The sequence below is a fragment of the Antedon bifida genome, chromosome 1 (assembly GCF_963402885.1).
Source record: "Antedon bifida chromosome 1, ecAntBifi1.1, whole genome shotgun sequence".
NCBI lineage: Eukaryota > Metazoa > Echinodermata > Crinoidea > Comatulida > Antedonidae > Antedon > Antedon bifida.
Window position 1 is genome coordinate 11,985,737 of NC_136226.1, and position 15,068 is coordinate 12,000,804.

At 31.9% G+C, this 15,068-nt stretch overlaps 3 protein-coding genes across 5 annotated transcripts in view; all 3 read left to right on the top strand.

The window, feature by feature from the left end:
• Window positions 1-5,160, top strand: part of LOC144842301 (kalirin-like) — a 139,030-nt gene extending 133,870 nt beyond the window's left edge. For all 3 annotated transcript variants that reach the window (XM_078698737.1, XM_078698754.1, XM_078698746.1), the window contains 12 exons: window positions 48-171; window positions 326-353; window positions 808-1,092; window positions 1,234-1,365; window positions 1,498-1,756; window positions 1,875-2,075; window positions 2,216-2,354; window positions 2,720-2,895; window positions 3,424-3,450; window positions 3,564-3,716; window positions 3,945-4,080; window positions 4,334-5,160. In XM_078698737.1, the coding sequence (XP_078554863.1) occupies window positions 48-171; window positions 326-353; window positions 808-1,092; window positions 1,234-1,365; window positions 1,498-1,756; window positions 1,875-2,075; window positions 2,216-2,354; window positions 2,720-2,895; window positions 3,424-3,450; window positions 3,564-3,716; window positions 3,945-4,080; window positions 4,334-4,399 (1,726 nt within the window). In that variant the 3' untranslated portion in view covers window positions 4,400-5,160. The remainder of the gene's footprint in view (window positions 1-47; window positions 172-325; window positions 354-807; window positions 1,093-1,233; window positions 1,366-1,497; window positions 1,757-1,874; window positions 2,076-2,215; window positions 2,355-2,719; window positions 2,896-3,423; window positions 3,451-3,563; window positions 3,717-3,944; window positions 4,081-4,333) is intronic.
• Window positions 5,161-8,399: 3,239 nt separating this feature from the next.
• On the top strand, window positions 8,400-11,641 carry LOC144842495 (ganglioside GM2 activator-like). The gene is made up of 4 exons (XM_078698947.1): window positions 8,400-8,806; window positions 9,984-10,191; window positions 10,528-10,702; window positions 10,991-11,641. The coding sequence occupies exons 1-4, from the start codon at window positions 8,722-8,724 to the stop codon at window positions 11,279-11,281; spliced, it is 759 nt and encodes a 252-aa protein (XP_078555073.1). The 5' UTR covers window positions 8,400-8,721; the 3' UTR covers window positions 11,282-11,641.
• Window positions 11,642-11,760: 119 nt separating this feature from the next.
• Window positions 11,761-15,046, top strand: LOC144842542 (uncharacterized). The gene is made up of 4 exons (XM_078698994.1): window positions 11,761-11,989; window positions 13,162-13,360; window positions 13,626-13,800; window positions 14,216-15,046. Exons 1-4 carry the CDS (start codon window positions 11,905-11,907, stop codon window positions 14,315-14,317), a joined length of 561 nt encoding a protein of 186 aa, XP_078555120.1. The 5' UTR covers window positions 11,761-11,904; the 3' UTR covers window positions 14,318-15,046.
• The last annotated feature ends 22 nt before the right edge of the window (window positions 15,047-15,068 follow it).

Genomic DNA, 15,068 nt, shown 5'->3' on the forward strand with positions numbered 1-15,068 from the left:
AGATATTCATTAGTAAATGCTAGTAATATTTCTTTTATTTTTGTTAGGTCATGGCATGGTTCATCTGATTTCTTTGATTCTCTAACATTATTAGAAGAGATTGAAGTTGTAACACCAACCAGCAGGAAAGTATCTGAAAGTAGTCGCGATTCAAATAAAGTTTCATTACAGGTAAGAACATTGGATTAAAGTGGTTATAATTTTGTTGACATTGTAATAAACCATTCAATCTTATATTGATTGATACAATTGAGACTAAAGTTGATGATGATAATGAAGAAATCAGATTTTTAAGTATCAAAAAAAATTATCTCCTTTTTTTCAGTTGCTGAATCCTAACTTTCTTTATGAAGGTAAGTCATAAAGTTGTTATTTTGCTGTTATAATAGAAAATCCCCTTTTACAGTGTCACCTTCAGTACCAAACAAGTGCCCTCTTAATAATGTAAAGTTTCACCTCAATTTTAAATCCGAAATCTTCAATGGATGTTCTCTGAATAGAGAGGCGTCCCAATCTGAGTTTCTATTATATGATATCATTTTTTCTATTCGAATGACTTTCTGTTGAGCACAAATTTACAATTCGCATACAAAAAGTACTCAACGAATCTTTATGTTAACAACGAAAGTTCCCAATCGAATACGACAATTGGCAATTATCCACAGTATGTGCCAAATGCCCAGCATTTCACTTTCACCGTATTGCATATTAAATTTACTCCAGATGTTGTGTTTTGTGTTTGGATTACCATTCATTATAATAACTATGGGATATAGTTAATTCATGTTATGATTTCTCTTTTGTTAGCTGCCCCAGAATTTGTTATTCCACCATTTAACCAATGTGCGGTAGAAGGGTCAGTTGCATCTTTCACTTGTCAAGTAACTGGTCGACCTGCACCTACACTCACCTGGAAAGGTCCTGACAACTCAGTACTTCATCAGAACTTCAGAACACGAATGTTTGAACTTCATGATGGGCTAGCTGGACTAGAAATTATTGGATGTACATTTGAAGATCGTGGCAAATATACATGTTTTGCTAATAATGATGTGGGATCAAAATCGTTAAGTGCAATTTTATCAGTTAAAGGTAAGTTTGTGTGATTAGATTAATACCGCATTATTAAATGAAATACAGTATTAAAAGCATTTTAAATACAACAATATCTTGAGAAAAGTTTACAATTTTATAAGTGTTGATTGCTAAATTTTGTATTTTGGTTTTAAACAGGTAAACCAGGTTCACCAAGTATACCAACAATCCATGATAAAACACCAACATCCGTAGAAGTAAGGTGGCAACCACCAGAACATACTGGTAACTGTTCAATCACAGCATATACAGTGGAATGTGCACAAAAAGGTAGTCTTATTATATTTACATTAATTTGTATAAGAGCACAATAACAATGAGACTGATTTAGATTTTAATATCATGTTCTGAATAAAAGTGGTCATTGAGAATAAGTTAATACTAAAATGTTATTCTCTTCAGGATTAAATACAGTAAAATGGGAAGTTGTAGCTGTGTATGTGGTAGACCTTTTATATCATGTGGAAGGATTGACTCCAAGTGGAATGTATGTATTCCGTATCAGTGCCAATAACGAGGTTGGCATAAGTTTACCAAGTGAGCCTTCAGAAACAGTTGTTCTTCCTGAGATGATTGGACCAGTGTCCAATACAACTGGACTTGTGACCCTCTGGAGGACAGACTTTGAAGAGAACTTTATACTTCTTGGAGAACTCGGAAGGTAAGCAGATTATGTTTAAAATTAATGGTGTAAGTTAATTTTATCATCTCTCCAATCAAGTTGTATATAATTCTTGTAAAAAATTCAGTAGAAAAATCTGGGTTTTTTTCGTTTTCAGAGGGCGCTTTTCTGTAGTGAGGATGTGCAGTGACCGTGTCAATCAAAGAGATGTAGCGGCAAAGTTTATTACCAAGAAGCTAATGTGTAAAGATCAGGTTGAGAGTGAGATGGCTATTCTAAGAAGTATTCTTCACCCCTCCATTGTACCATTTATTAGTTGTTTTGAATCAACTCAGATGTTGATACTTATACTTGATCTGTAAGTACTTTCAAGATTCTAGTAAAGACTTTAACTAAAAATATTTAATTAGACCAGGCCTGTTAAACATTACATATTACACATGACGCCTGTCGTTGCATTTGCTCTTTTCATACCTTGCATCTATGTTTGTCTTCCAGGGTACCAAACGGTCGTCTATTTGATTTTATTGTAAAGTTACCTGTATACAGTGAGCGACAAGCTGTCAGCTATCTTCAGCAGGTATTAGAAGCATTGCTGTACTTGCATACTTGTCGGATAGCTCACCTAGATATCAAGGTAAGTATTTATTACGTAAAACTTTGGAAAGAAGCCAGTTATTATATTTTGATAGAAACCTTACTGTCAGTAGAAAAACTTCCTCAGTAGTCAGTCCTACTGTACATTTATATATATATATATAGGTAACTTTATTTCCAAAAAATGTAACAAAACCTACATTTATAGTATACAAATATATTTTGTAGAGGTGCACCCAAAATACTACTACAGTATTCACTGAGTGATTCAGCAGCCTCTTCTCAATCTCAAAATGTCAACATTCTGAAATAGCCAATGAACTACAATACTGTACTACTTTCTAACCTGTACAATCATACATTAGTTTTTTTGGAGAAAATTATAATTTAATATATCTCTTTCAGCCTGAAAACATTCTAGTAGACCTTAGCAGTATGAGCCCAGTATTGAAGCTGATTGACTTTGGTGATTCCATCCATATTGATCACAAGAATTACATTCATACATTACAAGGAAGTCCAGAGTTTGCTGCACCTGAACTAATTAACAAGTTTTATGTTGATGTCAATACAGATATGTGGTTAGTACTGTATACCTTTCTCTAATGTTTAAGACCTTCCACACTCAGTGTTTCTTTCTGAGCAGGTGCCGTTAAAAGCATGTGCTGATTTATCTACCAAAGCATACTATCTAAATTTGTCAGGTGTCGAGGGCCTATAAATTGTAAAAAAAATGAAGTGCTTAACTAACAACATCATTTCTTTTGCATTGCAATGTCTGAAATTTAGCCCTTGAATCCACCATGTGTCTACCATATCATTGGTTCAGAGGGTTGATTCTCTTCCTTTTTATGGTCTTCTGCTCTCTAAAAAGTCTGCAAGATTGTGAGAAACCTTTATTGTAAATATATACAATACAGCCTAACAATTTCACTTATTGTCTCAAAAAGCTGCCATGGTTTTCAGAATTTCTTAAGAACAGAATTTGGTTTTTAAGGTGTTTTCAAGTTTATTTTTATTTAATTTTAGAGAAATTTTCAATAATACTCCACCTTATTAATATTAGATTGTAGATGACTAATACAGTTTTTTAATTTGATCCTTTTTAGGAGTTTTGGTGTGCTGACATATGTTATGTAAGTTCATGAATTTGTTTTATTATTTAATGTGGTAAATATTATGTACACTTTACATAGTAAGTATTTTTTCTTTGATTATTATTTTGCTTACAATAATTCTGTTTTATTAGGTTGAGTGGTGTATCTCCATTTCTTGATGATAGTGTTGAAGAAACCTGCCTCAACGTAACAAAAGTCGACTATTGTTTTCCTGACGAATATTTTACCAATGTCAGTGGCATAGCAAAAGAGTTCATCTCATCGTTACTTCTTCTGGAAATAAAGTATTTTATTCATTCTTTTTCTATTCTTTTTTTTAAAACATACAGTAAAACTTCTTGTTTTAAGCACCCCCAATTCAAAGGGACACTTTCTTGTGAAACAAAGGTGAAATATATGTTTTGGCACTACGGCGGACCCCTCTTTATGTTCTACTGCATTATCATATTATAAAAAATATGATGCACAATTATAAAGTTGTTTCTTTAAAGTAAAGTATTTCTTTTATTTAGTGAAAGAAATTCTGCAAAAGAGAGCATGGAACATCCATGGATAAAGACAGTAAGCAAGAACATGGCAATGCAACCCACTTCAAATCAACTGGACACAACAAGATTAGCAGACTTCATCGCTAGAAGAAAAACTCAGGTAATACTTGCGTGTACTATTGTATTCATTATATTTTATGTAATGTGTATTTGCATGCAGTGGCAGATCTAGTATTTTGAAATAGGGCCTAAAAGTGCTAAAATAGTGTGTTAAATCTTTTGCATTGTATTTTTTTAATGTATTTATGGTGGGTGGTGGGGTGGGGTTGGTCATGCTGGGTAAATCCAAATCCAAGTGGTGATATTTCAAAATCTGCAATTTTATTTTACATTTTATACATGCATTTTCACAGAATGATATACATCCTGTGGTACCAGTCTCATCACACTATCTGATAGGTAAAACTTCAACAGTCTGAAGACATTGAATCTGATTGGATCACCAGTCTAACACTATGGAAGTAACACTATGAAAGTAACACTATGAAGTAACACTATGGAAGTAACACTATAGAAGTAACCATTATGAAAGTAACACTATGAAAGTAACACTATGGAAGTAACATTATATAATACAAGAATGTATTTTAAGTGATATTTGACTTTAACAGACCTAAAAAACAAGATGCAGACAAATTGTTTCTGATAATTCACGTTTAATAACAATAACGTCAAATAGTGATTAGAATAGATATTGTATTATTTTAAATGTAAATTGCATTTTGTAACTTATTGGGTCAGATACAGTACTCAACTTCTAATTATAGCACCTTGGTTAATATCTACATATTAAATTATATCATTTTATCCATTGATGAATCGAAATGATTGATTCCATGTTTTAACCAAGTTATGAGTAAGATTTATGTCATGTAATTTTGGGGTTAATTTTTTCGGATAATTATGAAAACTAATACACATAATAATGATGGTCTACAAATTGTTTATTTTGGTTTTCGAAATATTATTTATTTCCAACTAGCTACAATACAAAAGACAATATTCATTAAAAATAATTGTCAAAATTTGTTTTTCAAGACATATTGGGATTATACCTTGAATTGTCATTTTGTAATTGTTAAGTCGCTACAATTTGTTGTACATTCCGTATGTGTATAGACTTACCTACAAACTATACTCTTAATACATACTAATTGTATATCATTGTGTTTCCAAATTTAAATTCTGTAATTTAGGTGTAGTACGTCACAATGAAGGTGCTATTGTAACTTTTTAAAAATTCAATATCTTGATAAATGGGAAACAAAATGCTGATACTCTGTTTAAGTTTAATTTTAGTAGTAAATAGGCCTACTGTATTTATCTACGCCATCAAGGTTGAATGACATTTCTAACATTATCATTATCATTTCTAATGATAATATGTTGAAATATTGAATTCCCATTGTGACTTTTTTAGATTATACTTTCTTTTTAAATCTAAATAATCAGTATGCCTTATGGTAGTAGTAGTAATGTAATATTTGTTTATTTTAAATTAAATGTTTTGTTGAAACATCTCATGGATGGCTTAGAAACAGCCACATTTTCCTGTAAATAGTTTTATACATATTTCTTATTTGTGTGAATGAGATTGCAGTGTTTGTGAATTTTGTTAAAAAGCAATTGTACAAATTGTAAAATAAGGACAAATATATATGTAGAAACATCAGTTGTAAAAATTGTGTCTTGGTTGATTCTTTGCATTTTAAATTTATATTATTTTTATTTAACAATAGTTTTGTTGATAAAATTACTCCAGTTATAATCAAATATTTATGAATATTCATGAAGAGTTATTGCATGAACCAATGAAGTCAAATTTGAACTAAATAGTACCAAATGTGACTCATTTTTATATTAATTTACACTAGTATTCAATGGGATTTTGAATTAAATAATATTAATTTTACTATCTTAATATTTATATTCACTGCAATGAAATGATAGCTAGGTAAATTTACATTTTTTCAGAACACAAAACCTTGGGATAAACGCGTCCCCCATGACGTGGAGGCAACATGGTTAGGGGCTGCTATGGACATCCTGGAGATAATAATAGTTTAATAGTTAAGTCTTCTCTCCTTTAAAACGGACGAACACTCGCGTAACGAGAGGTTCGACCTATACAAAATGTTTACAAAATTAAAAGTTACATTATATTGGTCTAGATACAAAAATGTCCATGATTGCCAAAATAGCCTGCAACAAGGGATATAAATTCTACGGCATACAAATTAAGAATTACATTCATATTAAATGGTGGAAATGTGTTTTCGTCCTATTTTTAATTAAAAATGATTTACCATTAATAATTAATATAGTCAAAAATTGAGCAAATTGGTATAAATATTGTTATTGTTATCTAGTAGAAAGTGGTGTTTAAATTATGTTGAACCTTTTTAATAAAAAATGTCATTAGTATTCATTAATTGTACATAAGTCTCCTTTAAATTCATTTAAACAAGTATTTCTTTTGTAGATTTCACAATCAAATATATTGGATCATGGAGGTATAAAATTAGACTCTATGATTGGATACTGCTATGGAGAATTACGCCAAGCACTTTTGTATTGTATTGTAGGGTTCCTGTGGGTAAACATAAATCGAAATAGGCCAAAACAAAATGGTTCTTCCAGCTGTTTGAACGGAACCAACGTATTTCTCATTCGGGAAACTTTTTTTTTCAGCTTGTTATAATAAGTTTTTTGCAATATACATTTTGTTTAAGAGAAGTCTGGAACTAAGTCACCGTCATCGGTGCACGTTTTAAATTTAGTGTACATTAAAAATGTTTTCAACTATTATAATTATTAGGTGATCATTTAGAATAAAATGATCACCTATTGTTATTGTATAAAATCTTTATTATTATTTTTTTTATTTTTTTTCTTTTTATTGTTTCTGTACACTATTTTGTGTAACAGATATCTCAAAAAGTTTAATGTCAATGATTACCAAAATTTCAGAATATCTTTTAAATGATATAACTTAATCCTAATAAGCTTTCCAGCGTGATCACTCATCCGTGACGTCATTTATACGCCATTTTGTGAAATCACACTATCAAATATATCTCCATAATTCATTATCACATATTAATGAAATTCACTACACGTAAACTTCAGGTCAAGGGTAAAAATATTAGCAAATAAAAAGTTGCGCGTTTCAAGGTCATGCATGTGAAATCGCGCGTTAAAAATTTAGAACGCTCAAAATTAAGTTTTGATCAATTTAGAGCATGAATTAGGCCATTTGCGCGTTTCAAAAAATTACTGCGCAAAAATGCGTTTTTGCGTGCGCGATACTTAAAAAGCGTAAAAAATATGAATTTTTTTTACAAATCTCATTCTACTCACCATCCTTAGTACATTCACCAAATTTGAGTCAGTTCCGACTTAAAATAACGCTATACGAGCACGTTAAAAATGACAAAATGCGCACATTAATTTTACAAAAGTTCTGAAAATGGTGAAAAATAGGTCTTTTTTAAAATGAAAATAATTCTTCAGAATGCAAGATGACCCCCGATTTTTTTAACTTATTCTGGAAGCCATTGAGTTGTAGATATGAATTCATGTACACATTTGACGTACAAAATGTTGTGACGTCATCAAATGGCCACTTGAATTTAAAATTAAGTTTTTTTTCTCTTTTGTGTAGATTATCACATTCAACAGAGCGCATCTTGGTTATGTGTGCTCGAATTTCGCACAAATTTCAGTATGTGCTTGCTTAATTAATTATTTTTATCATGAGTTGACACTATTTTCATTTTAGTGACGTCATCACGCGTAAAAACTTGAATAACGTAGGCCGTGTAATTTCACCTTCGCAGTAAATTTGAATATCTTACAGCTCTTCAGAATTGAAGGTTACCTTGATGATTATAATTTATTATGAAAGCTGATGAAATGTAGATATTAATTCATATAAAAATTAAGCCTATCGGATGTTGTGACGTTAACATATGGCCAGTTGAAGTGAAAAAGTAGTTTTTTCATATTTTTCGTCAAAGTTACACACATTTCAAAGAGCGCGCACAGCGCTTCTACGTGCCAAATTTTTTTCCAAATCTTATATTTTTTTGCTCAATTAATTATCTTTCGAAATTGTCATCTTAAAGTTTAGTTTGATAACGTCATCATGCCAAAAAATTAGAACATGTGTGTCCCGTAATTTCACCTATGCTACACTGTATATAGATATACAGTATATACTGTACATATTGTGGCATATAGGCACAACTCAGCACTATAAGCATGTAATAGGATGGCATACATCAACATTTTCCGATCATATGTTAACGTACGTGCATGTTTAAAAAAAAATAATTTAAGTAAAATGATAAAAATGATCACCTATAATTCGTCAAAGTGACGAATTAAATTCTAGTTATTATTGTATTCGTAATGATGTTACAGACATTATCTTTGGTTGGTATTATCTACAATCTCACAATGATTTACAAATGCATATCGTAAAATTCACTTATGCAACCTTTATAAAAATATAACGAACCCATATCCAACTTGTTGAATTTCACAATTTCCTATCAAGTTTAATAAACCACATTACACAATTGAATTTATTCATAATCATTTCGAAACTAGTATAAATAAAAATGGGAATACCCTCTTCGAGGAAATGGACGAACCCATTTGCTATGGCCTTTCTTAAATCTTAATAGGCCTACAGTAAATACATTCGATAATCAAATTCGGTTGTTATTTCACCAAGATGGGATCGTCGAAGTATCTAGGATTATTGATCATTTTTACCAGTGTTTTTTGTATTGATAGTTTTAGCTGGAGCCACTGTAATGGTATGCATATTTTATTTTTTTTGTATTTTAAAGTTAGATCTGATTCAACATTTTAAATAGTGAAAGGGTGAAATGTGTTCCACTTCGAGTGATATAATTTATTATGTTGCAACATTTTAAAATTAGATATTGGTTAATACATAAATAACTTTTCATTATTATGTTCTGTGTCCTGTATGGAACATTTTTGCTACAGTATGTAATTTACCATTTATCAAGTACCGTCAAAAGTAAAATTTGAATAAAATAAAAATAAATTCGGTGAGAAGTTGATTATGATTATATCTCCGTTCGTATAAAATTTACGAATAATGTATTTTAAAAGGCCTAATAATAAAGATTTGACAAACATCACTCGGTCGCCCTCTCCTTTCATATTTCATAAACCATGTAGCCTACATATTTGCAATTATGTCTTATCCATTATATCCATGTTTTTGTAGAACAAAGTAGTTAATTCAAACATATTAATTATTGAAACAATGAGCCTAAATCGTCATTACAAACGCATAATTTTACTACAATGCGAGCTGTAAATCGTGTTTCTGCAACTTGGTACTCTACCATGCTCTAATTTTACTCCAAACAACTTGCGCGCAAATACGATCGAAAACAGAAATTTTCTATTAAAAATTCATGTTTTTCATCGTCACTTTAGGACACATGGAGCTTTACCATGTCTCAGGGTATTGTTGTGTGTTATCGGTGTGAAATTTGAGTTGTAAGCTAATCATGCCGTATAATTAACTTTGGTTGAATTAATGTGATAAACAGTTGTTTATTTATCGGATTCGGCCTGAATGGAAAACCATGAAAACGAAAGAGGAAACAATCCTAGATTCGCTTTAGAGCATGGAGTAACGAATGTACTCCATGTTTAGAGCCCATCGTCAACATGAAATAATACATTTTCAGTAGGCCTGGATTTGAGAATATGATTCCGTTTCCGTTCGTCTTAGGCCTGATGGGCATAACAGGATACAATAACAATTTATTTGCCAAAAAATACAATTCAGTAGCATATCAAACTAGTAAAACAAACAGCGCAATTTGCATTTGCAACACAACTATTAGAGGAATCAACAATTAAAAAATCGAAAACAAATTCAACAAAATACAAATACAATCAAATAACTCGCCCTCCCTTTAAAAATAATCTTCATATTCAATTTAACAGGACATTCACGTGGTGGTGCTCAGCGAAAGGTCACTTTCAAACATCTACAATTGTCGCCTGATCCTATAGTTTTGCCTGGCACAATTCGTATAGATTTCGAGGCTGAAGTATCTGGCCATATCGAGGCACCTATGTCACTGGAAGTCAAAATTTGGAAGTTTGTCAAATTGTTCTGGTCTACATCTAGGATCCGGATTTATGGCTGTTGGTAAGTGGTTGGGGTTTTTTTTATCGATTTTATGTATTCATCCAAACGTCTGTTTTTTCGTTCTTTAGTATTTTGGGCTTGCTTTTACTTATTATTGTTTTCTTAGGCAACCAAGGGAAGAGTGAAATTAATTAATTTAAATTAATTTCATTTTCTCTGGGCAGCCATACCACCTGGTGACTATACAAACTATATGCCTAACTCTACATATGACCTAAAATTAAATAAAATTGAATTTCCCCTACGAAAAGATTCGTTACAATCGCTCTAGTAATGCACCAATAACTCTCTCTGTAGGTGTTAATTTAATTTCGTATATTACATTTTATCTTTTAGTTCCTATAATGACATTTGCAAAAGCGTGGGTGCTGGGACTACTTGCTCGGATGAATTTCTGGTAAACTGCAATGACTGCACTTGCCCTCCGACTGCTGGACTGTACAATACAAGCAGAAGTTCTGTTTCAATGACTGTCAATACACTTCCATTTTATATGTCATTTCTTGCTAGTGTATGTATTTAATATTTATTTATTTATCTATTCTCAATTGATTAATTGGAATTAGGTCCTCCGCGTAACCACGAAAGCCACAGCGCGGCGACTGAAACAGAGGATGACCTAGTTAGTACCTTCAACTCTTCTGAAATATGCACTGGGTATTTTTAAAGTGCACACGAGCCATATGAGAAGTAAGACGAAAGTGTGTGAAAGATAATTATGTGTTAGATGTCTGTCCCTTTAGAAAATGTGTATAATATTTATCTATATAGGCCAACTTTTTGCTTTCTTTGATTTTAGGGAAAGTTTGAAACTCACCTCATCTTGAAGGATGGAAACGGTAATGTATTAGACTGCCTAGATTTACTCCTCCAAATCCAAACTGTATCGAATGATAAAAAAGAAGTACCTCATAAACCTAAAGAAACTTTAAACGAGACAAAGGAGCAAACTTATAAACCAGTGATGCCTAATTACTGTTACCCCGAGGAGAAAAACACAGAAGAGATCAGCATGATTATGCCGATAACCGACAACTCAGAAGATGCGCTTATAACTGTCGTAACAGACACAACAACAGGAACAAACTAACATAGAATCATTTTCTTATAGAATTTGTTGTTTCTTAACAAGAATATTATAGTGTAGGCCTCCTACGCGTGAGGCCTTTCCCATTATGCGTGCAGAGGTATGGCCTATCTCTCATCCGATGGATTATACTTAGATTTTGGAGAGTACAAACATGCATGTTATCCTCATTAACTAAATCTCGACCTTTGTAATAGGCGATAACCAATTTTCTGGAAAAATTTTATTTTAGTGTATATGTTACTACGGTACATTCTCTGTCCCATTTAAAGTTCGTATTCAAGGTTCCGATTTTAAGAACTGTAATGTAAATGAATACATTCTACGTGGTATAACCTTAATATTTTCTTTCTATTATGATATATTGTGATAAAATAATAAAAATAAAAAGATAATTTTGCAAGCGTTTTGTTATTTTTCACGACAGGTTATTTAAAGTTATGTAACTATAAATTCCAACTTATCAGTACACGTCTTAACATTATACCTATTTTCAAATGGAACAGTCTGTTGTTCATCTTTGGTGGACTGGTCGGTATTTCTTTACTGAAATTCATCAAACTTAGTTGGGACCGTCACAGTTGTACTGCTTTACCGACTTGAAAACTTTCAACACCTTGTTATCAATGGAACGACATCAATACTGTGTTTTTATTTTTGTGTTGCTGTTTTACTCGATTGAATCCAGGTTTAGTTGGCGGTATTGTAACGGTAAACTTGTTTTTCTTATAATAGTATTGGTAAATATTGTATGTGCTTATTAATTCATCATTGGAAATCTTTATTTTCATGTATTGTCAATTACGTATATTGTTTTAGTTAAGATCAGATTATTCAACATTAAGTGTCTTATGTAACATACCTACACAAACAATAGTAGGACAAAGGAGCATTGTTTCTGTACAAAATTTAGAAAGTTAAAGAAATTAAATCGTAAGAATAAGATACATTAATTAATTAAGAAAAATTAAATATAAATAAGAAAGATTTATATTTGCGCTATTTTAGTTTTCACAAAAAATAATAAATGTGCTCACATTTTAGCAGTAAATTAAGTACAGTATAGGCCTAATGTACACAAAGGTGGATTCATGCTGATGCCGTACTGAAAGGTATAGGAAATCAACAATTCAGTAGGCCTGCACGAATTTTCTTATTTTCTAATGTTTATGCTTTGTTTAAATTGTAATCCAACAGTTTCATGCTTTTGTTGCTGGTTGGAATTTTAATGTTTTTATACCTAAATAAATAATCGTTTTCTATACGGTACTTTGATTTGTATGCATTTTGCATTAGTTTGGTTCTTGCTGAATTCCATTATTACGCTACCATTTTCTAGAGGATATTATGATTGAACGATACTTCGCATAGGTTCAATATAGCTGTCAATTTCAGTTAGTATTATATAACGTCATATAACATTTCATTAACACGACATGATGTCAATATAATTGGACCACACACATACAACTGCAAAGTCTTGTTACAATATCAGAAATTAAATCTTCAAAGACTGGAGATTAACCGCCTACCATGATGGGTTGTGTGGCAACTGGTACACTCGCAACATTTAACAACGCGTGATGTACCGCCTGTTTCTTAGTATGGGTGGTATTGAGTGTGAGCCAACTGTAGTGTTAAAAGAATGTTTGATCTTATCTTATAGGCCTATATAAGATAATTATTCAATGAGAGTATTGTCAAAATATACAAATATAATCAAGGTGTATTAAAGTTTAACATCCAACGACTGCATTCCACTGTTTAACACAGTTTGTGTTTAATACAGTAAAACATAGGATTTTTGTTTGTGATAATAAGGAACGGTTTTTCTTTATTTTCTGATTACTTTAAGTGTGGTTATTTTATTCAATTATTTCTAGGCCGACAAACATCTGATGTAGTATCTATTGACTCTCTAAATATCTCACCAAAACCCATTCGCCTGCCAGGAACAATCAACATTGAATTTTATACGCAGCTCCATGGAAATCTGACTGGACCGTTGTCGGTGAAAGCCGACATATGGAGAGTAAAGAAAAGACGATTCACTACCATGCGGACAAAAATACCCGGATGTTGGTATGTTTACAATAAAGTTTCATGTTGTTATTTGAATGTTACAACAGTCAAAACAACCACATAGTGATTTAGATCTTGCTATAACTTTAATCAGTGTTTTAAGTTAGTACTACGTGACCAACGTGGCTGATGCAAAGATTGTAGACATAACCCCCCGCAATTTTGTGCTGGACAGGAAGGAGTTCTTTATTTTTATTTACATGTTATATGCCTTCCCATACCCTACTAAAATACGTTATATCATTTCTAATGATTTTCTTTCTAGTAACTATAACAACTTGTGTGCTGAGATGTCAACACATGACGAATGTCCATCTTACCTGACGTCTAACAACATTCCTTGTACCTGCCCACCAACACCTGGATCGTTTAACACATCTGTTACACCTGTCACGTTCACCGTTGCAGAAATTCCACTCTATGTCGCAATGTTTGCTACGGTAAGACATAGGTTATTTTGTCTAAGATGCTTTCGTAGACAGTTCACTGTTATATTAAATATATTATGAATGAGGCCATTGCATATACGACAAAAATGATCTGATAAATTAATATGTTATCGGAAGAGATGACTTTGAATTCAGTATATTAAAACAAACTTACACATGCATGTCTTTAACACACGCTTATGTTGCCTGTTAAGAATTTAAACTTTCGACCAATCGGCTAGGCCGATGATAATGCTGCGGTTGCGGAACTAATCTTGCGTGACATTGGGTAAACATATTCGTGGTTTTAGAATTATCACATACAAATTCCGTATTAAGCAGTCATCATGGTATTCCGAAATATAAAGATGAATTGTATAGAGAATTTTAATGACGTGATGTGTACGTTTTTAATGTTTCAATTCAGGGAAATTTTGAGGCCAGGATAAAGCTTCGAGATGGTCCCAATAAGCAGCTTCTCCTGTGCGTAGAGGTTGATGTTAAGATACTAGCTGGTGCTCAAGGGTAGAATAAACGACACTACACAAAGTAGGCCTACATGTGCTGGACAGCTTATAGAGCCAAATGTATAATTATTAATAATAGATTTCTTGAGGTTGTTGTGCAGTAGAATCACACAACTGTGTCTCCATAGTGATGTTGTATCGGTACGATACGGTAACATAAATTAACAATATATGTAAATAAAATTGTTGTCGTTAACATGTGTTGTTCAATAATATAGATATTGGAGATACACAGATACTTGTAAAACCGATAATTAGTTTTAATACATCAGACTTGTTGTAAATATGTTCTTTGCTGTTGCAAAATGACTAGGGCCTATATAAGGCCTTCATTTCAAAATGACAATGTTATTATTAACATACAAACAAACATTTCCTTTATCATTCAATGTGATATCAATATAGTTGACCGTTTGCTAATATTAGGTGCTGTAGGTTGCGATATATTTTGTTATTTGCTGTAATAAAAACAATATGTATAATCATTTTTAATTCATTTTTTTTTAAAGAGTGGCAAAATACCAAATATCAACTAGGTCAAAAAACATCAGCAACAGCAACGATTGTGGTGGTCAGTAGTTTATTGACCCAGTATCATTAGTATGAGTATAGAAAATAAATCCCCGGATTATCGATTTAATATGAATTTAATACATTTTAAACTAAGAACCATATTATTACCCACATGTGTGTAAGCCTGGTCATGTGATTTGAGGTTGAAATACGGTACGTACGAAATAAATACAATAATTC